At 37.2% G+C, this 22,331-nt stretch overlaps 1 protein-coding gene across 1 annotated transcript; it reads left to right on the top strand.

Moving 5' to 3' along the window:
• The first annotated feature begins 1,161 nt into the window (after positions 1–1,161).
• pde6b (phosphodiesterase 6B, cGMP-specific, rod, beta) lies at positions 1,162–13,817 on the top strand. The gene is made up of 23 exons (XM_041811247.1): positions 1,162–1,320; positions 1,489–1,800; positions 4,776–4,928; positions 5,348–5,437; positions 6,730–6,870; positions 6,967–7,041; positions 7,168–7,232; positions 7,313–7,379; positions 7,485–7,532; positions 7,629–7,778; positions 8,074–8,217; positions 8,337–8,402; positions 8,515–8,664; positions 9,270–9,377; positions 9,501–9,610; positions 10,940–11,027; positions 11,131–11,231; positions 11,350–11,457; positions 11,534–11,597; positions 11,681–11,755; positions 13,021–13,104; positions 13,295–13,439; positions 13,641–13,817. Exons 1-23 carry the CDS (start codon positions 1,162–1,164, stop codon positions 13,697–13,699), a joined length of 2,562 nt encoding a protein of 853 aa, XP_041667181.1. The 3' UTR covers positions 13,700–13,817.
• Positions 13,818–22,331: the final 8,514 nt, after the last annotated feature.

Genomic DNA, 22,331 nt, shown 5'->3' with positions numbered 1-22,331 from the left:
ACAGGAGACAAGTACACACCTGCTGTAATCTATTGTAGTGAAGGCAGATTATCTATTTGACCTTTTGTTTAAGGTGTTTATGAAACCTTATAATAGACAGGACCTCCCATCTCTGAATGAAAGGATTAACTTGCTCTTTTTCCACTTTGGGCCAGCCTCTCTTTGGTGTTGATGATTCATTATTATAAACTTTAAATAGCTACCATAGCTCATTGTTGTCTTCTTTAGCACATTTACTGTTGTAATGGACATCATTGAGCATCTATCACATTAAAAGAATAATGCTAGTCACTGCTTACCCTTTTGTTTAAAGTAAGAAATTGCCTACAACTTGTAGACTGTATTGAGAGAAAGACAGAGAGTTGGGGTGCTGAGATAATCAGCTAGTGTCCTAACTAAATAGGGCTTATGCCAGAGGAGGCCTTGTTTAATAAGGACTTAAAGAGCTTGTACAGTTAGACCTGTATCTGTGAGAGGGATGGAGACAAACAGGGATGCAACATTTTAAAAAATACTATAGTCACAGTCAATTAAAATAATATATAGAGAAAGGACATTCATACATTTGATTATGATTTGTATGAATAAGCTGGGTTCCTACATCTTTACAATATGTCACAAAGTCTTATCTTATACAAAGAAATCTGTTAAACTTAAGAGCATCTCGTGACAAGGTTCATTTATTTTCTCTGCTGATATTGAACCCTGTCATCCTTATTGTTGATCTACACTGTCACAAAGATACTGACTGCACTGAAACATTGGACCGTTTGGCCCAAATATCCATCACTAGATGATCAGCTGACATGTTTAGCATAGGCAGATCCCTGCTAACCTTCAGCTCTATCTGCTGATGACAGAAGGATTGTTTGGACTCAGCCCTCTGCCTTCTGCTCAGGGCTCGCCTGCACTCACTCCCCTTCTCCCACAAGCGGGGGGGATTATTTTTAATAGTATTTGAGTTTTCCCTTTTATGTGCAGTATAATGATGGTGTTATTTTTTCTATAAGGAACAAACTGGACTCTTGACAGTAATTTGGGCTGTTTTTCTTTCTCTTTTATTTCTACTCTGAGAAGTTGGAAGAAGCTCATTTAGAGCAGAGAGTAACCAGGAGGAAGATCCATCTCTGAGCTGAAGAGGGAGAAGAGGTAGCAGGAACAATGGGGACTCAGAAGGAAGATGTGGAAAAGTTTCTCAATGAGAATCCAGCATTTGCTAAACAGTACTTTGACAAGAAGATGAGCTCGACCTCAATATCCAAGGCGTCTGGACTTGCAGAGAAAGAGATTGACTTCAATCAATTCCAGGAACTCAGTCAGGTAAATCGTGTAGTATCATTTGTTACTTTTTATCAAATATGGCCATATGGAAATACTGTATTAATCTCAGATAAACCTGTCTTTGAAAACCTTTTTTATAAATGTTTTGGTAGTTAATCAGGCCCTAATACTCATAAGAAATCCAACTACTTTTCTTCTCTTTTCAAGTTCGAGGAAAGCCAGATCATATATGACCTGATCAAAGACATGCAGGAGAACATCAACATGGAAAAGGTGGTCTTCAAAATCCTGAAGAGAATCAGCGCACTCATCCACGCAGATCGGTGCAGCTTGTTCATGTACAGACAGCGGAATGGCATTGGAGAGCTCGCCACGAGGCTTTTCAACGTCAACACCGAGGCAAAGCTGGACGACTGCGTGGTGCCGCCAGACTCTGAGATTGTCTATCCACTAGACATGGGAATAGTCGGCCATGTGGCTCTGACCAAGAAGACTGTTAATGTGAAAGATGTCTCAGAGGTAAGGAGGGGGTGGTAGAAAATGCACCAATGGGGAGTCATTTAACTCTGAAATGATACTGCCATCAGATGATGCAGGCACTTTCAAGCTTCTCATCCACTTGCCATCATTTTGAAGTATTACAACAACGGACAAATATCTCAGTCCTGTCTGTAGTGACACATCTATAGACTCACCTGTGTCAAAAATCTGTGTTTTAATTTTGATAAAGACATCCCTTTAATCAGATTCCCACCATATTTGTTTCATGGTCACAACTCACTGTAATGCTTATGACATGATAATGATATCATGAAGGGGGTTTATCTGCCAAAGAATAAGAAGACAGTTGGATAATGTTTAACAGTGAAAAGAAGGAGGAGGTGTGACAAGAGGTGAAACCATTTGTTGTGTATTGATATGAACAGAGCGTCTCTGTTGCCTTCCACTGTACAAAGCTGAAGTAAAAACCTCCCCTATGCAGTGCTGACATGTTATAGTGATGATGTAATTTGGAGCCAAAATATCAGCAGGAAGGGATCTGTCAGCTGAAACTGCAGGCTTAGCTGGGCTTAACAGTGCTGCTGTTTCAAAAAAGCACAAATATTACACATAACCCCTGTAGCGCTGCCAAATTTGTTGTAAGAATGCGAGCATATTTTAGAGCTGCAAAGGTTTATTCTTCTGAGTGATGTTATTTTGCTGCTATGTGACAGATTATGGGCAGTTCACAAGGCTGTAGAATGACAGAGTGGACACACTCAAAGGCAGACGTACTGCGGCTACATTCTGTTCTAATTACCAACAAGTGGAACGGGTGGTTAAAGAGTTTTCATTTTTGATAATGCAAAAGGACTCTCACAAGTTACTTTTCTCATTTTATAATGTGGTAATCTAACACATTAGTTCCCAACCTGAGGTCCAGGACCCCCTAGGGTGAGCAGCAGAGATCTGGGGGCTTGGGGGGGGGGTCGTGAGGCCTTGTCTCCTCTGAGGTTTTAAAATGAAACTTTCTGATATTAAGTTAAAGCAAGATAAAACACTAAACAAAAAAAATTAAGTAGACCTCTTTTCTCAGGATTTTATTAATTTAACAATTCAAATGTATGTTGATTTTTGACAGCAGTGCATCATGTTTTTTCCAGGTGGGTCAGGGGGCTGGCAAGCTTTTCCTAGTTCCATTAGGTTGGTACCACTGATTTTAGGAGTCATTTTTTAAAATATTGCCACCAAACACTAGTAAGGAGCTGCATCTGTCACAAGAGCCATTGACGTTAGAACTTTCTATCAAAAACAAATTTAAACAAAACTATTCAGAAAAATGTATGCCTAAACAGAAATCAGCATGATATTAAGTATTCTAATGGATTTGATGTTTGACAAGAATTTATCTGAACTGCATTTTAACTACAACGTTTGACCCATGTCCCATCTGTGAACATGGAGGAGGTGGGGTTAATGACCTATACTGCAGGCAGTCAGCTGGAGGAGTTCTAAACATTTAGCATCAATTTACCTACTTACATCTAGACACGTTTAAATAGATATCATTCAAATACAAATGCGATAATGAGAGATAATCATACCTCTGTATTCCAGGTTTCTGGAGCTGTCAGACTCTTCCATAATCCTATATATAATTGGAATAAAATGAATTATAATCATGATAACGTCTTTATCAATGGCTACATCATTCACAATGTCTATTATCCTATTGTATTGTGAGTTAACCTACGATTCCCACCCCTAATTGTAACATTATGTAATAGTGATCATTTTCAATTTAAGTCATTAAAAACAAAGGCCTCTACCAAATTTAACTTTCAGAGGATTTCCTGTGTGGAAAGTGCCACCCAGTAAGGTTAAAACCCAGATCACTTTCCTCAATAGATAAAGTTCTACATGATCAAAAAGTTAATTCTTCACTGATGATTTTACCACACTGATAACAACTAAAGGCATCACTTACATGAAAAATTCAGCCTGATACTCTCACCCTCTGAAATAATCCCTGTATATCAGACAACGGTCCAGGCATAAGTAGCAAGCTGCTATCAGACAGTTTTCAGGAGTTCACTTTTGGGAAAGGTTTGAAGATTGTGACATCCATGAAAGTTTAATAGTGGAGGAGAGCAGTGAAACACATCACATTTCTTTTGTTCTTGTTAGAAACATATTGAACTTCTGAAACATGTTGAATGTTTGCAGTGATGCAAAGCGTCAGAATGCACCTTAAACCACCATATGAAAAACTGTGTTTTTCAATAAGCTTGTTTCAAACTATTTAGAGTATTTATTCAGCTTTAAAATATATGTTTTTTCAATAACCCACTGGTATAAAAGCAGCCATGATTAGAAATGAATAGTATGACTAATAATAATTTGTTTAGCCAGTACTTATGATATCTAGTTTGAATCTTTATGATTCATGAATCATATTTAAGCCATCCACAGTTATAGACATGTAAAAATGGAAACACAAAGCTATACTTGACCAACTGAGGTTATTAATCCCCCTTCAGACATAATCCATTTATTTCCAGATTCCATCAGCCCCTGCTCTAACTGTGGATTAGACGCCTCTGGCATTTAGTCAGCAGGAATCTAACACAGATCAAATCTAGTGGCTGTATCAAGTCAGTGTGTGTCTCATAAAACACATTTATAGGGGGCTAAGGCAAGGCAAGTTTATTTGTTGCATTTTTCAGCAGAAAAGATTTTCAAAGTGCTTCAACAAAAGATGTCAGATCAGAGAAAGAGAAGTCTTAATTATAAATATCATTATATTATATTATTATATTATTATATTATATTATAATATATAATAATTGCTATATATTATAATTGCTATTAAGTAAGTTTGTGGGGGTAATTTAGCAGAAACTTCCTTCGGGGTATGAATGAACATGTCATCTTGGTTTAGGTCCTTTATCCGTGCTAATTTTTAAGTATAGGCAGTGATGAATACTAAAACATGTTTTTTTTCTATCCTCTAGAGCCCACACTTCAGCTCATTTGTGGATGAACTCACAGATTATAAAACCCGGAACATTCTTGCGACACCCATCCTGAATGGCAAAGACATGGTGGCTGTGATCATGGCTCTGAACAAGACCACGGGACCACATTTCACTGCCGGGGATGAAGATGTGAGTCTCATCTGTTGAACCACTGATGCACAAAGTCAAATCATGTTCCTTGTCTGAACCAAAACCAATAACAGTGACACTTTATGTGGAATTCTCAAGGAGGGAAGTAATTTACAAATAGGATCAGTTGGTGTTGAATATACATCAGATTCTAACTATGTTGAAAAATGATTCACAATAAAAGGTAAAACCTGCAAAATTGTTCCAAATTGTGGTATCATCTCAGTCAGATCCCCTTTGGATTTCAAGCATCAACAGTCATTGACCTTTTGAGCATTATGTAACTATGAGCCAGTGCTTGATTTTAACCATTATATCTAAAACAAGCTTTTCCACTGTATATCATCTAAATGTGAGAAACTGAAACCACTGACAGTGTTTTATGTCTTAAATATTTTTTCCCTTCTTTGTCCTTTCAGCTCTTTTTAAAGTATTTAAAAATTGCTACCTTGAACTTGAAGATCTACCACCTCAATTACCTTCACAACTGTGAGACACGAAAAGGACAGGTAAGGGATGTTTATGAAAGCATGTCCCACTCAAGCTCAGTTAAGATAGTTAAGAAGAGACTACTTGCAGGAAAACGTAGAAAGTATTGATAGTTTTGAGGTGTGTATTTCTCAACTGAACATACAAATATTAAGAAGCATGAAGGATGAAGCCTTAAGTTTTACAATACTGTCATCAAGGTAACTAATATAAAAAAATGCTTTTTCTTTTTGAAAATACAGCTTGTTAAAAAATACCCATAGTGAAACTAATGTAAACTTAAAGGCCTTTCTTCAGGCATTTTTGTAAATATTTCAAGTACTACTTAGTACGAAAAGAACTGCTGCCTCTTATGCAATTGTGTAATCGCACATTCTGATGTGATTTGACTGCAGCTCTACTTGCAACTGCAGCTGCAACGTTCTGAAAGCCTGTGAGTTCCCAATGCTTCAGTAACTGATGAAGACCAGTTTCTGCAGTCATTCTGTCTGTACATGACGTACTTCACATTCACTGATGCATAAATGATACTGCTACACTTTTCTCTCTCTTTTCTCTATTATCTCTATTCTAAATGTCTTTTCTAGAATAATTCAAAAGCATGCACAGCCCAAAGAGTTAAGTACTAGGTGCTGAATCAACATAAGTCGCAGGAAAAACAGAAAAATAAAGTCCATACACCAGTTGCTACCCTGAACTTTGTTTAATAAAGATTATCACTACAAAGGTGACGTTTCAGGCCCAAGCTCTTCTTCAGACATGAAATGTCTTTCCCGCCATTGTTTATTATTGTTTGTCTTTGTCATCATGAAAATGTATAACACTAGACTATATGATTCCTGCATGAGGGTAATCCTCGTAGTGTGGCAGAGCAATTTCACAGCATGTATAAACACAAAAATGATTTGCTAAGTCTAACCCAATTTTGTTAGAACTGCTGTATTTGCTAACAACAATCATTTTTCCATGGATTACGACAGCCTTGAATTTCTCAAGTAAAGCACTATGTGTCCTGCTGACCTACACAGCTGATGTGGGAACAGAAATGCTTATCAGGCTGATGTTTCCATGTGGAAATTTTATTAATTAGTTGGGATGCTGAGTAAGCAACCACACTATTGATTTTATCTGAAAGATTATGTTTCAGAATTAATTTTTCTTGCTTTTTAAAACAGGATTTCCAACAGTCTGAAAATGATCTTTGGTCCAAACTGGCCTTAAGAGTTTAGTTTTTTATTATGTTCCTTTCTATTCTTCCTTTTCATGAAGATGATTCTTGACATAGCATTTTTGTGCTTGATATGTTTCCTAGCTGCTTTTGTGGTCTGCTAACAAGGTATTTGAAGAGCTGACAGACATCGAGCGACAGTTTCACAAAGCCTTGTACACAGTCCGAGCCTACCTCAACTGCGACCGCTACTCTGTGGGTTTACTAGACATGACAAAAGAGAAGGTACTGAGTCTCTCTACATCTTTTTTAATGTGTCTCAAGTTTGTGTTTGTTGGCATTAAGTGCCTTTTGACTTTTTATGTTTCTTTCTTGCTTCAGGAGTTTTTTGATATCTGGCCAGTGTTGATGGGTGAGCAGGCACCATACTCTGGCCCTCTCACTCCTGATGGAAGGGTATGTGGTTTTTAATGTGATTTAAATGACAGTATTACAGTAAACACTCAGCTCGGAAGTACATACCTAGAAATTTGATGTTTCTTGTTTGTGTAACTCTTTTATTATCTGTGTATTTCCTCTAAGGAAGTCAATTTCTACAAAGTAATTGACTATATATTACATGGAAAGGAAGACATCAAAGTAATACCGTAAGTAGAGATGATTTTAAGCCCATATTTAAATCAAATCAATGCTCAAAAGTGCTAATTTGTTTACTTCTGTCTCACAGTAATCCCCCTGCAGATCACTGGGCCTTGTGTAGCGGTCTGCCTACTTATGTTGCTGAGAGTGGTTTTGTAAGTTTAGTGTCATCACAGAAGCTCTTCAGTTCATTAGAACTCAGCTCTATAGTTGACAGACATTTTTCCACATTGAGTAATCAGGTTTTTCCTGCTCCTCAGATTTGTAACATTATGAATGCTGCTGCTGATGAGATGTTCCAGTTTCAGGTAAAAGAAAAAAAGGCTGCTGAACAAAACAGCTTAAGAAAACTAATCCAGATATTCAGAGAGATCTGCATTTTGTAAAATGTTTTCTTGTTTCAGACGGAGCCACTGGACAGCAGCGGCTGGACCATAAAAAACGTCCTCTCATTGCCAATTGTAAATAAAAAAGAAGAGATTGTTGGCGTGGCTACTTTTTACAACAGAAAAGATGGAAAGCCTTTTGACGATCAGGATGAGCAGCTCATGGAGGTACGCCTTTGTTTTTGCATTAAATGGCACTATGATATATCATGTCTCACAACTGATGAAATACTTACACATTCAATGACAGAAATTAAATGATTTGTCATGAAAAAATACAGAGCAGAGTTGTTTGGACTGTCCCAACATCCATCCATTATCTATACTGCTTGTCCCTTTTTGTGTCGGGGGGGCTTGGGTTGATCCTAGTTGTCAGGGGCCACGGGCAGGTTACACCAGGGACTGGTCAATCAAAAGGGCTAACATTATAAACAATAAAGAACAGTATTTTTGGTTTTCTCAGGCCTTGACTCAGTTCCTTGGATGGTCTGTTTTGAATCCGGACACTTATGACAAGATGAACAAGCTGGAGAATCGCAAAGACATTGCACAAGACATGGTGCTCTACCATGTCAAATGTCGGGATGATGAGATTCAGAATGTTTTGGTAATTGATTCATCATGTTTAACATCCGTTTGGTGATTTATTAACCAAATTATGTCCTTAAATAAATATAAAGATGAGCAATTAATAACTTCAGTCTCAACCATTATATCACCTATCAGAACACCAGAGAGGTTTATGGGTGTGAGCCTGGAGAGTGTGAGGAGGAGGAGCTCCTAGATATCCTGGTAACATACGTACACATTTGATCTGAAAGCTAAGTTGGCCCCAGTCTATGATTTTCATAAATCTGATGTATGCTCTTTTCTCTTATTTTGTTTTTGTGTATTTCTCTTGTAGAAAAAAGACCTACCTCCACTAACAAAGAAGTTTGAGCTCTATGAGTTCCACTTTTCAGATTTTAACTGCACAGAGTTGGAGCTGGTAAAGTGTGGGATCCAGATGTACTATGAGGTCGGGGTGGTCAAGAAGTTCCAGGTCCCCCAGGAGGTAATCTAAACACAAAGACGATATCACACTTAGACATTTTTATCTACCCACTTATTAATGTTTTTTTAGGTGCACATGTTCAACTACTCATTAACACAAATATCTGATCAACCAACCACATGGCAGCAACAAATGCACATTAGTATATAGGCATGGTCAAGACGATATGCTGAAATTCAAACCGAGCATCAGAATGAGGAAGAAAGATGATATAAGTGATTTGTTAAAGGCAAGGTATGCAGAGGAGCATCTCTGAACACACACTATGGCAAACCTAGAAGCAGAGGGGCTACAGCAGCAGAGGACCACACCAGGTGCCACTCATGTCAGTGAAGAACAAGGCTCAGATTAATACTGGCTCACCAATCACGAACAGTTATGTTTATGTCACTTAAATCCACTTTCTTTCCCATTCTGATGCTGTGTTTGATCTTTAGCCCATGGTCCTGACCATGTCTACATGCCTGAAGGCATTAGTTTCTGTTATTTGACTGGCTGAGTAGATACTTCCCTCAATATGCAGCTGAACAACTATACCTAATAAAGTGGTCAGTGAGTGTTAATCATTCTCAGCTCCATATAATGAAATAGCTCTCTGTTTTCAGGTGCTGGTTCGCTTCATGTACTCTGTCAGTAAAGGCTACAGGAAAATCACCTATCACAACTGGCGTCATGGCTTTAATGTGGGACAGACGATGTTTACACTCTTAACGGTACTTTATTAAATTCTCTATTTGGAAAAATTAATGTTCAAATTTCTGCCATGGGAGCCTATAAAGGAAAGATATGTACATAATTTTGTTATTTCTTTGCTGCCTTTTAAAAAAATACCTCAGACAGGAGTGCTGAAGAGATATTACACTGATTTAGAGGTGATGGCTATGATCACTGCAGGCTTCCTGCATGATATCGACCACAGAGGGACCAACAACTTGTACCAAGTCAAGTGAGTGTGGTCTTTGTAGTTCATTTATTCCTTATTAGAGGAAAAATCCTACCTATTTTGTGAAAGATCAGTACACACAAACGCCACCTTCTATGTAAATAAATGTAGACCTGTCTTGCAGCATGCACACAAAAACTTCTGAGAGTCTTAAATAATTCAAACAACACACATAATAACTTGCTTTGTTCAGAATTCTTTGAATGTACAAGCTAGTGGAAAAATAATGAGAATGGAGTGGTTCCAAAAAGAGTGGTCCAGTTATTGGTCCAGCTTACCTTTCCTATCAGCTGTTATTTGTAACTGGGGCTAAATGATGTATTGTTTTCTAATAACAATTGCAATGTGTGCATGTGTGGTACTCGCATAACAGAATATGCAATGTTGAGTCAGGTGACATGAGGTGCATCATGTTGTCACTTCTGTGTTGCTTGGTGGAAACAAAATGGGTGCATTTTCTCATGTCCTTGACTTTTTAAAAATGTATCTAATATCACCATCAACAGTCAGAGAGCTGCACAGTATGCATACAGGGTCTCCTGCATGTAAGAATGTTCACTCTGCACTTGATGCTGCTGCCGTCAAAGATACACCAGTGTGACACTGGAAAAAGACAGTTATGCAAGGCAGATCTTCGTGAGTGCGTTCCCGATACCAGCAGCACCTCGGCCCATACTCCGTAATGCTGTGGCCATATATACAGTCAGTTTACAGCAGGGGTGTTAAACTCATTCAGGCTCTGGGGTTAGATTTGCTCCAATTTGGGTTTTTTTTTTCTGATTTTTTACATTTTTAAGACCCACTGATGTTAAATTTACAAGACTGCATAAGCTGTATAGGTTTTTTCACTCTTATTTACTGGTAATTATTGAGACAGACGTAATGTTTGTCCTATCAACCTTGATTGTTGTTTGATTTTTTAAATTTTTTCTCTTTCCAAACACTTTCAATGGGATGTTGATCAATATGAAAGATAGCCAATGCAGCAGATATGTAAAAAAGTCTGAAAAATCTGGTGTGTAAGGTTATTTCTCTGAAATAAACCAAAAATGTGTACTGTAAGGGAAACTATCGTGCTCATTGAATTTCATGTATAAAACTATTGGTGAGATTACTCCATCATTGGTCACAATACTCTAAGTAGCATTGCGTTTAATGAATATTCATTCAGCATCCTCTACTGCTTCTCAGCTTTTTTTTTTCCAGACACACATCCATGACCCAATGAAAACAGCTGATATATGAATGATTTATGAAATAATTCAAATAGTAGTTTAGTTCTCAGGCTGTTTAATTTAGGTTTATTTATGAGTATTTGATCCATATCAACAGATCTGGTAACCCTCTGGCCAAGCTTCATGGCTCGTCCATCCTGGAACGACACCATCTAGAGTTTGGGAAGTTCCTCTTAGCTGACGAGGTGAGACAGAAGAAGTGAACTGGAAAATAAACTTCCCTAATTTTCCATTTAATGAAATGACTCCTGAATCACATCCTGCAATCTGTGACATCTTACCTTTCAGTCACTCAACATCTACCAGAACCTGAACAGGCGACAAGTAGACCATGTGATTCACCTCATGGACATCGCCATCATCGCTACAGACCTGGCTCTTTACTTCAAGTGCGCAAAAGTTCTCAATGACTCTCTGTACTTTAGATTCCTTCATGTAGTCTATATTAAAAAAAACAACAACATGATGGTATAAAATAAAATAGTTCCTCTCAACATACCCTGTTAGGAAGAGAACCATGTTCCAGAAGATTGTGGACCTTTCACACACGTATGAGGATGAGAAGAAGTGGGTTGACTTCATGTCTCTAGAAACAACTAGGAAAGAAATTGTCATGTAAGTACAATAAGTATGAAAATAACTTAATTATCATTTTACTTCTGTTACATTCTCCTTATCAATTCTGTTTCAGGGCCATGATGATGACGGCATGTGACCTGTCAGCTATCACCAAGCCTTGGGAAGTACAGAGCAAGGTGAGACACACAAAAATAATGCAGAGAAGTGACTGACGGTGTTTTCTGTGTTTGATGTTGCTGTGTATGTTTGTACCTTTCAGGTTGCTTTGTCTGTGGCAGCAGAGTTTTGGGAGCAGGGTGATCTAGAGAGGACAGTCCTGGAACAACAACCTATCGTGAGTTACAAAATGTAAATATGTGTAGAAATGTGTACATATTAATGCACATGCTGACAACAGTTCACAGCTGTGTAGGAAATGTGTGGTGGAGTATTACAGCCTTTGCATATCAAGTCAAAGACATTTTTTTCTTAATGTTTTTCAGATCCATAATCTGTTTAACTTCACACAAACAAAACCTTGCACTCTGAGTCTGATGCTTTCATTTTTCTATTCATTGCCAAAACTCACAGTACGAGACAAGATGGTACTGCAAATACAAAAAGCAGTAAAGGTGATTCTGTGGTACTTTCAATCTTTGGAAAAAGAAAAAGAAAACACTGGGTTCATCCATACTTTACAGAGCCTTTCATACATTTAGGTTATTTGCAATGCTGTGATGAATTAGCTTCAAAAAGCCTGCTTAATCTTTTTACTTCAGTATTTGCTGTTTTTTGTCAATCTGTTATGTTCCTTGGTTACATGGTTGAAATCTGCAGAATGTATTGGCACATCACAGTGTTGTACAGTTTCAGTGCGATAGAGAGGGAGGAAGCTGCAGGAGTTGACCCCCCCACCCCCCACTGATCTGGACGAATGCAAAGGAAAATGCGAAAATACTGAACCTTATCCAGGAAAAAAATGATGGTCTCAAGTTTTGGAGTCAGCGACTGATAGAAAGTTTGCTCATACTTCTTTTTAAATGCGTTGCATAACAAACTTAAAGAGGCACACCTGGGGTGCAGATGGCCTAGTGCCTTAAGGTGCTCCTCATGTACTCAGGCAGCCCAGGTTTGAGGCTCCTTGCCGGCATGTCTCTCCCCCACTCTCTCATTCCTGTGTCCAACTCTATCCACTGTCCTCTGTGAATTAAGGCAGAAAAAGACCAAAAATATATCCCAAAAAAAGAAAGAGACACACCTAAACTGATGATTCGGAGGCCTTTTAAGACTTATTTTTGGGCCTTTTCATGCCTTTATTAGAAAGAGGAAGGACAGTGGATAGATTCAGAAATGGGGAAGAACCCAGGCCGCCCGTGTACATGGGTAGCACTTTAAACCACTTGACCATCTGCGCCCCCTCTGAAGCCTTTTAAACCTGGGTTATATGTTGTCAAAAACCTGACCTCCCCTGGTGCGTGATCTTCAGAGTATTTTGACCTAAGCATAGCACAGATGTTTCATTTAAACCGGGCTGTATGACAAAGTGAAATATGGGTATGGTATGTCACCTTTAATGCAGTGTTTTCAAGTTCCCTTTAACGTTTTGTGTCCTTCCCACAGCCTATGATGGACAGAAACAAGGCAGCAGAGCTTCCAAAGCTTCAGTGTGGTTTTATTGACTTTGTCTGCACGTTTGTCTACAAGGTAACAGTGAAATTTTCACAATACATGTACACATTACATGTATTCCATGAATCCTTGTAGTAATTCTTACAGAAAAAAAATCTATTTCCATCAATAAATTGTAATCAAACTCACATCATTAAATTTCTAATGTTCTTTTTGCAAAATTTTTGAATCTGATTTTCTTTGACCCTCTTTTTTGACCCTCCAGGAGTTCTCCCGCTTTCACCCACAAATCCAGCCCATGCTGGACGGCATCCTAAACAACAGGAAGGAGTGGAATGCTAAAAAAGAGGAGTATGAGGCCAAACTCAAGGCCATAGAGGAAGAGAAGGCTGCTAAAGAGGCAGTCAAAGGTATAAAGAATTTTGTTTCACCCAAGCAAGCAAAGCTAGATTTGCTCATTGAATGTGGTTACAGTTTAAGATACAAAAGTTTAAAATGATGGACATATAGTTTGAAGAACGAAATCAGTGAGAATAAAAGAAAAGTTAAATATTACAACCATGTATTTTTGATCAACAAATTTATTGCCTTTTTTAATCTTTGTCCATCAGGTCCTTCAAATAATCATGGTGGTGGAGGCTCAGGTTCAAAGACCTGCTCAGTGTGCTAAATAATCACCAAGGTTGGAACAATTGGAGGACATCTCAAGACTGGCTGACTTCAGGACTACCTGAACAACACAGCCAGCCTGTCAGTTGGCAGGAAAAATGTTATAAAGACGTGATCAAACGCTCAGCCCCTTGGTATTTTTATCAGGGAAACTTCCACTGGTCAGACAAGCTGAACAAGGAGTGAATCATTAGCAAGAAAAGAGATGTTTCATCCTTGTGAGAAATCACTGATCAGTGGGGTATACTACAAAGCAGGATTTTTGGTTAGTAAGGCAACTTCAGGGTTAAATAGGGGTTTTCAGTACTGTGAAGGGGGTTCACCTCTTAGCTGGGTAGAGCAACATGGTTAGATTGAACACTTATTTTTGGTGTTAGTGATAAACCTGAAACTCCACTTACTGACCAATTAGATCTCGTTATCATAGAGCTCTGGAGCTGAGAGTGAGAGGAAGTTGAGAGACCAACCAACACTGATGTTTCCTAGATGATTTTTAATGTAAAATGTACGATTGTGATAATATAAACACTTGACAGTTATCATCCTGTAATAGAGACTAATCATACCCATTTGAGAGTACTTTTTACCACCCCTTTTGTATGTCTGCACACATGGAACCTTACTTGGTTATCGATTTGTAAATCAGATTTATGTGGCCATTTGGTACGATCCCATACGCCAGAGTTTGGGAATCCAGGTAACCAAAAATTAGTCTGGTATGTTAAACTTATTTTGTATGACTTGCCTCATGTGAGGCAAAATCAAAGCATGACAGGAAAACATACAGAATCTGTTTTCTTATTTTTGAGGATTAATGTTAGTCCAGATTGTACCAAGATGTGACAAGTATTGTGTCCGGTAAATTTAATGTTTCTTTTCACAGTTTATCTGCAGTTGAAGGGAATCAAAAAATAAGAGGAGAAAATGTACATTAGTATGGGCAGTGATTGAAACTTGTCTATAGTGTATAGTATTCAGGGATACAGGTTGTAGGTCTCTGTGGTTTGTACATCATGTTTAAATTTCTTACACACTGTGTTGTACATAATTGTATAACTCAAATACACTTCAGAATATATTTTCAGATAATGACTAGTTAGAACCAAGATCTAAATGTACATTTTAGAGTTTTTAATGGTAATATAATGCTCACTTCTTCCAGTCACTGAAATGAGAGTCTGTTTACCTTGCATGACAAAGCCAGAAGTAGATAAAAGATAAATACTGCTGCAGCTAAAGAAACAGTTTAAAGTTATTTTGCATTGCATAAATGCATTTAGGACTGTAGCTGCTTCCTCATGTTGCCTTTATACAGTAAATATGTATACGAGAGTAGTGAGGGATGTTACTACTCTAATACTGATTGCTACAGAATGTTCTGAAGCATAGTACGGTAGCAGGGGCAATCATCTTCCTTAAACTGCTACCAAAAAAAACAAACAAAAAAAACTTTTACTTACTAAGCTCTGCTGGAAGTCATCTCCCTTAAGACCCACCCTACAGTGAGTAGCAGAAGCTAGCCCTGTGTTTTGTTAAGGGCAAAAAAAGAAATATAGATGATAAACTATGTGTTTTGTTGTAAGACAAAAAGAAGCACACAAATGCAAATGTGGAGATCTTTCTAACTCCACAAAAAAAAGCATCAGGTCAAAGACCTGAAAACAGACTAGGTCTTGTTGAATGTCGAGGCTTCAGTGCAAACCACAAGCCTATTGGGCCTCGACAAGAGCAGCTTGTGCAGACAGACACTTAAGGGTAATCAGCTGTTTGAGACAGTTTCTTGTACTGAAATGTACATAAAACCTTCCAAGGTGTAAATATAACGTGTATTTTTCTAGTCAAAATCTAGTTGCTTATTTTTACGTAGTATAAGTAGGGTAAGCACTGGCAAATGAATCATTAAGGAATTTCTTATTCCGTTAGATACCTGAAGGATTTCAATGAATCATGCTTTCCTAAATTTACAGATACTAAAATGCCACTTATGGAACGAAAGACCCACATGTAATTGATATGGCCATGTAATATTAGACAATAAATGTAACTTACAATGCTCTGGATTGACCAGCTAACATTTTTAAATAGAAAATGGTCAGTATTGAAGCTTACCCCCTTCATTTGTACAATGACTATACAATAAAACAAATGTATTTTTGAAGGTAACTGAGTGTTTTGTTTTTCTGTAACACTTTAACTCACTTAACCATCTTTTACAGACAAATCCTCATCTTATTTTCAATTTCAACATAAACATATAGCCAGGATGGTTACATGAAGCAACTTTAAGTTTTCTTAAACCCTACATGCAGTCGCTAGACCCTCATAATAACTGTGTCATTGCCTGAACTTTATGTTAGTGCAGTGTTCATAATTGGGGTTAAGATATTACACTACTCACAAGTACTGAGTGGACACTTCTGTCTACACTGCACTTTCTACTACTGGTCCCTGACCCTAATCCTGGGATTGCTGCTAAATTAGGCCAGGATTAAAACCATGCTCTTCCCCCAGGCTCATCTCCTACTGAAGGACAGGTACACACTAACACCATTTCACTTTTTCACCTAAGCTTAATTTTGAGTATTAATGTTTAAAATGCTAGTTTGTATGTTTAGTTTTTTATTTTCTGAAAATGCTGAGTTCTTACTAGTTAAAGTCTTCATTTTTTTATGAGCATGGGCGGAAAGTAACTAATTACTTTTACTCAAAATACTGTAATTGAGTAGTGTCTTGGGGTATTTGTACTTTTTAGTATATAAGTATATCTTGAAATCCATAATTCTACTTCAGTTTTAGCCACAGTAACTAGTTCACTTGAGTACAATACTCTTGTACTTTTTCCACCTCTGTTGACTACACAGTAGAGTGGATTTTAACTCCTACAGTGTAATTTCAACTTAATTCTGAGTGAAATGGTCTTCAGTATTAACGTAACTTGAGGGTGTTGATCAGCCAGCTATATTAACTCAGTGAAGAGTCAGCTGATTTAAGCTCTGCCCTCTGCCATTTCAAATCTAGGGGGATGTGTGGACAGTTTCCCATCATGCCCTTGGGCAGAGTGTTTAGTTTAGATGTTGCCTGTTGTACAGTGATCCATGCTAGGCTTCTTTTGCTCATGTTTTGGATGGATTGTTGTTTTTGATGTGAGACATATTTGCACCATGACTGAAGTTATCCACCAGGTTGGAGTTCCTGTCATATTGTGAAATATTGAACTCTTTCAATTTTTTTCTGTGTATTTTGACATTTTATAATGGGGTGACTTTACCTGAACATTCTGGTTGGAGATCCATTCTCTCAATGTTATTGCCAATAATGAAAGATTTTACTGTGCAACTTCATAGTAACTAGTAAGTACTTAAAGTAAACTTTTAATCAAATACTTGTTACTTTACTTGAGTAGATTTATAGACCAGTACTTTTACTTTAACTGAAGTAAAATTTGACCAGAGTAATTGTACTTTTACTTTACTAAAATAGTTGTGTACTTTTTTCACCTATGAATCAGAAACACTGTTCAAGGGCAGACCCAAAATGGTCAGAAAAAGAAAACCCTTTAAAAAAAACAAACAAACAAACAAAAACTGTTCAAACACTGTTAAATCTTTTAATATGAATCAAGACCTAAAGTGCCTTTGTGTGAAGTGGGGACCAATCAAATTAATCTGTTCCCATGCTTAGGTAGAAAATAATAAGGTTGAGCCTCCATCCACCCCTGCTTTTCGGAATTATGCTTTCACATGATACTATTTCCTGAATAGCTGATGGATTTAGGAAACTTTAAGTTTAAGAAAGGCCTCAAACTTCTCAATAATGAGTGCCCATTTTTCCTTTGTTAATCTACTCCATGGTGATGTACACTGCCCCTGATAAGAGTTATGTCTAATTTAATGACTTTGAAAAAAACCTTGAAAGTTCTATTTTTGTGTTGTGGGAACAACATACGTTATTTGCATGTCAGTTAAAACAAGATATTTTCTGCAAACAAAGAAAAGCTGTTTTGGTGTTCTTCTTTCAGAGAAAGATTGTGCACATTTTTTAAGATTGTTAAAGAATCAAAAGTCCAGAGTAGCCTAAGAAAGTAAAAAAGGTTTAACCTCTACAGTTATAAAGGCCATAAAATCACTGTGCCTGAGACCATGAGCCTTGTGTCAAAGACAAAAACAAGAATATTTTGTCTATAGTTTGATTCTTTTTTTTTTTTCCTTAGTTTTACGAATACAATACAAAGTTGAAATCCAAAATAAAATACAAGTATTACAGGAACACTAATTATTACATGAAAAATAATTTTATTTTTATTAGGTGTGGGACATAATGAAGCAGGTCCAGTGATCTTTCATTTCAGGATGGTGTCAGAATTCGCTGCAAAGAGGAGAAAAAACAAAAGGTAAATAAAATGGGTTGGAAAAATGCGTGCTGCTTTGTTAGAATGAAACATAATCAATGCTGTATTTGTGGGATTGGCAGGTACGTAGAGGGGCTACCTTCAGAGAGCTGTTTGTAGATGCGCTCCTGCTCCTCTCTGAGCTTCTTCTCGGCTTCCTCCACCCTCCTCTCCTCTTCAGCAATGGGTTTTAGGTAATCTGAAAAATAAATATTCTTTTTAAATGAATAAAGAAACTTTTTCATTAGTCAAATGAAATGAAATAAATGAGAAATAATTCAGAAAATTATAATACAAACATTTTGAGAATTCATAAGAATTACTGCCACCATATCCCAAAAAGTAACAATACTCCTGATGGGCTTGTGTATTATTATAAATGTCTAGTTAAGATGTGAAAATGGTTGCACACAATAAATGTGTCAGACTGAATAAAAACTATTATATAGCAAATTGGCTGGCATTGGCTTATTTTTATGGTAGGTTTGAAATAATTTAAAAATTAAGGTTAGATTTCCAAATATCGAAAAAGAAGCAGTGCATGAGAAATAGACTAGTTATAAAAAATAAGCCTCCTAACAGTTTGTATAGCTGGAAACCCTTGCCATTATCTATGAGCAGCAAGTCGTAAATACTCTCTTAATTAATTTTAACTCTCCCTTGGGTTGATCATCTCTTTAGTACATGGACTAGTGATGGGAATCTTGGCTCTTTTTAGTGATCTGGATATTTTCAGTCAGCTCAGGAGAACCATCTCTTTTAGCTCCCAAACAGCTCCTCCTTTGGGGCATTTTTGGCTTTATTATGTGAGCCAAGTTTAGCAATGTTTTGATATAAGATGGATCCATGTACATGAACTCTACTCAAATTGTGCTTTTTTTGTTGAAATAAGGAAAATCACACATAATTATTTTCCTGAATATCCTGTATACGCAAAACATCTTGCAGGCAGGATGAAACATCGACAACATTAAATACTGACATAAAACATGAGCATGAATCCTCAGTGCACGGTGTGCCTGTGGTGGAGCAGTGTGGGGATATATCCCTTTATTCTGGCTATCAAATAACAAAAAAAAGACTAACTCATTAAAAAAAAGCAAGCAACTCTTAAATGGGATTTGGATGCCAAACCTTCACATAAACAGGCTAGTGCTTTAAATCAGCTCATTGGTGAACCATATATCCTTTGCATCCTCAGACACAAACTTACCAAACCTCTGTTTCCCATAGAAAATGCCAAGCAGGAGGGCGGACCACCTTGCCGTCTGGAAGGAAAAGGAGGTAAACATATAAAAAAATATATACTAGACAGCTTCCAAGGTGAGTTGAGACATTTAAAGAGAACCCTAAAAATTAAAAAATAATCATTTTTAGATAAACAGTATTGTATATTATAACCATGTGTCATTTATAAAAGACATATATAAAAGGCACTTATGTTGAGCTAATGAAGTCCACAAATCTTACTACACAGGGTTCCTTTTAAATTGCTGTCAAAAGAGTTATTTGTTGCTACTGGTTTAGATTTCCACTGATACATCTTGAAAAAAATATTTTCATTTACACCAATTCAAACTGAGAGAAAACAGTCTTCTGTTCATTTGTCAGTCATCAACGCAAATAAACTGAATTCAAAGAAAGCTCAGTTCACTCAGACATGGACAAAGTCCAGTCTGTATTGTTGGACTAAAACATTAGCACACTAGCTAGTCATTGAATGACATAGGATACATTGATTACTGAAGTATCTCCACAGATAAAAAAGAGAAAATCAAGACATAATTTCACACAGATGTTAAGGATCAGTCTCAGTTTAAAGCTGCATCGAAGTAAACCCCTCATCTGTGACGTTTCAGGCTCAATGTCATTGATAGCAAACATTAGCTAACATGCTACAAGAGCAACTACTATAAGGGCCAGTTCGTCCGCGTTTTGAAGTAGAATAATGAATTTATAACTCAGCATCTACGTTCGTTATGTAGAAATAATTTCAACTACAATTCAAGAGCGAATAATAAATTGTATTACCTTAATAAGCGGCGACACTGCGACAGGAGGAACCATGGTGAAGGGAGGAAGTGACGTCTAACTGATGCGGAAGTGACGCTAATTTAGCTTTTCTCTCTGGTTTTTGCTTATCATGTAGTGGGAAATGTGAATTTTCCGGAATTTTCTCGTCTATTTCGGTCTTTTTTCCTCCTGTAGGTCATTACCCATTGTCACGCTTCAGAAAACAGAATTTAAGAGCAGACTCAGCAGCTTCATGAGGTAACGGTACTCTTGGAGAAAGTTAGCATGAAAACGAATAGTTACAGAAATTATTTAAAAAATATACGTATTTAAATTGTACGCAGTTTACTTAAGATGTACATACTGCACACGTTTTGAATAAGTTAATTCTCAAAAATAATAACGTTTTGAATAGTTGTTAAAATATTAAAAGTAGACCTCATTTATTATTATTATTATTATTATTATTATTATTATTATTATTATTTCATTTCATTTATTTATTTTTTTAACCATTTTTAAGAATTAAATTATATTCAAGAGATGTGATTTAAACTCCTAACAGGGCAGTTTTACAAAAAACCCAAGTAAATTATCTCAAATATAACCTTCTTCATTGGGACTTTTTAATCTTCCTTAAATAATCATATCATAGTAAAGCCTGCTAAGTGTAAGTGGTTCCCAAATGATTTTTTACCCGCACCTCTATTCAGATGAAGTATTTTCATCTCCCATGAATTTCCACCATACACATCAACACCTAAACAAATATCCATAACCACCCAACTATCCTCACAACTGCCTCTATCTTACACAGGTAGGTTGGTGCAAAAAAAAAAAGAGAACTCTTTTCATTACTTGTCTTTACAGGTTATGCCAAGTGTTGGATATGATTCGTCGTATTTTCATGTGTTTGTTTTAGTAGTCATTATTTTTGTGTTGATTCATCATAGCCTGCATTGTTTTTATGTGGCCTTGTGAGTCCTGCCCCATCCTGTCATGTCTGACAAGCCCTAATTTGGTAACCACTGTTGGCCAACTTGATGCCCCAGGAGCCAGCTCAAACATGAAGCATGAAGTATAATCCCACAATGCTTTAGGCCCATGAATCCTTTTCTCACTCATTTGTACCACTGAATTTATCATTAAAATGTTTCACACATGTGATCAAGTTTGTTGTGCCAGTATCATGACATCAGAAAGTCACAGCTGCAGTCAGAATATATTTCTATTTTTATCAAAATCTGTGATTAATGGGGCACAGATGGCCTAGTGTTTCAAGGCATGACCCATGTGTGCGGGCAGCCCGGGGTTAAATCTGGCCTGGGGCCCTTTCCCGCATGTCTCTCCCCACTCTCTCGTCCCTGATTCTGACTCTATCCACTGTCCTCCTCTATCAAATAAAGGCACAACAGAGCCCCCAAAAACCAGATTAATTTTATATGAACTGATGTTTTAATAGATACATTTTTTTTTATTCTTAGAGAAATGTCCACCCAGCTATGCACAATAAAATGTTTGGCTTTAACTGAATAAAAATCTGATGAGACAGTGATGAGTAAAGCAGAAAAGACTCATTCGAGAAGAAGTGATTTATTAGAATATCTGCTCAGTCCAAACTTTTTAAATTTTGTTTTTTACAAAATAGTGATTTTCTCCAGATCAATCAGTGGATTAATCCACCAATTATTCCAGCCTTATACAGTCATGGATGAAAGTATTGGCACCCCTGGAATTTTTCCAGAAAATACACCATTTCTCCCAGAAATTGTTGCAATTACAAATGTTTTTGGTATACATGTTTATTGCCTTTATGTGCACAAAAAATCCGAAGAAAAAAGACAAAATTGACATAATTTTACACAAAACTCAGAAAATGGGCCGGACAATATTATTGGCACCCTCAATTTAATATTTGGTCGCACACCCTTGGAAAAAAATTAACTGAAACCAATCGCTCCCTATAACCATCAACAGCTTCTTACACCTCTCAACTGGAATTTTGGACCACTCTTCTTTTGCAAACTGCTCCAGGTCTCTCAGATTTGAAGGGTGCTTCTTGCAACAGCAATTTTAAGATCTCTTCATAGGTGTTCGATGGGATTTAGATCCGGACTCATTGCTGGCCACTTCAGAACTCTCCAGCTCTTTGTCTCCAACTATTTCTTGGTGCTTTTTGAGGCATGTTTGGGGTCATTGTCCTGCTGGAACACCCATGACCTCTGACGCAAAC

The sequence above is a fragment of the Cheilinus undulatus genome, linkage group 17 (assembly GCF_018320785.1).
Source record: "Cheilinus undulatus linkage group 17, ASM1832078v1, whole genome shotgun sequence".
Classification (NCBI taxonomy): domain Eukaryota; kingdom Metazoa; phylum Chordata; class Actinopteri; order Labriformes; family Labridae; genus Cheilinus; species Cheilinus undulatus.
This window is presented reverse-complemented; position numbering and strand designations above follow the sequence as displayed.

Coding starts and splice junctions, on each gene's coding strand:
- pde6b (XM_041811247.1), top strand. CDS start 1,162: ATGGGGACTCAGAAGGAAGATGTGGAAAAGTTTCTCAATGAGAATCCA. Junction 1,321..1,488: donor AATTCCAGGAACTCAGTCAG/GTAAATCGTGTA, acceptor TCTCTTTTCAAG/TTCGAGGAAAGCCAGATCAT. Junction 1,801..4,775: donor ATGTGAAAGATGTCTCAGAG/GTAAGGAGGGGG, acceptor TCTATCCTCTAG/AGCCCACACTTCAGCTCATT.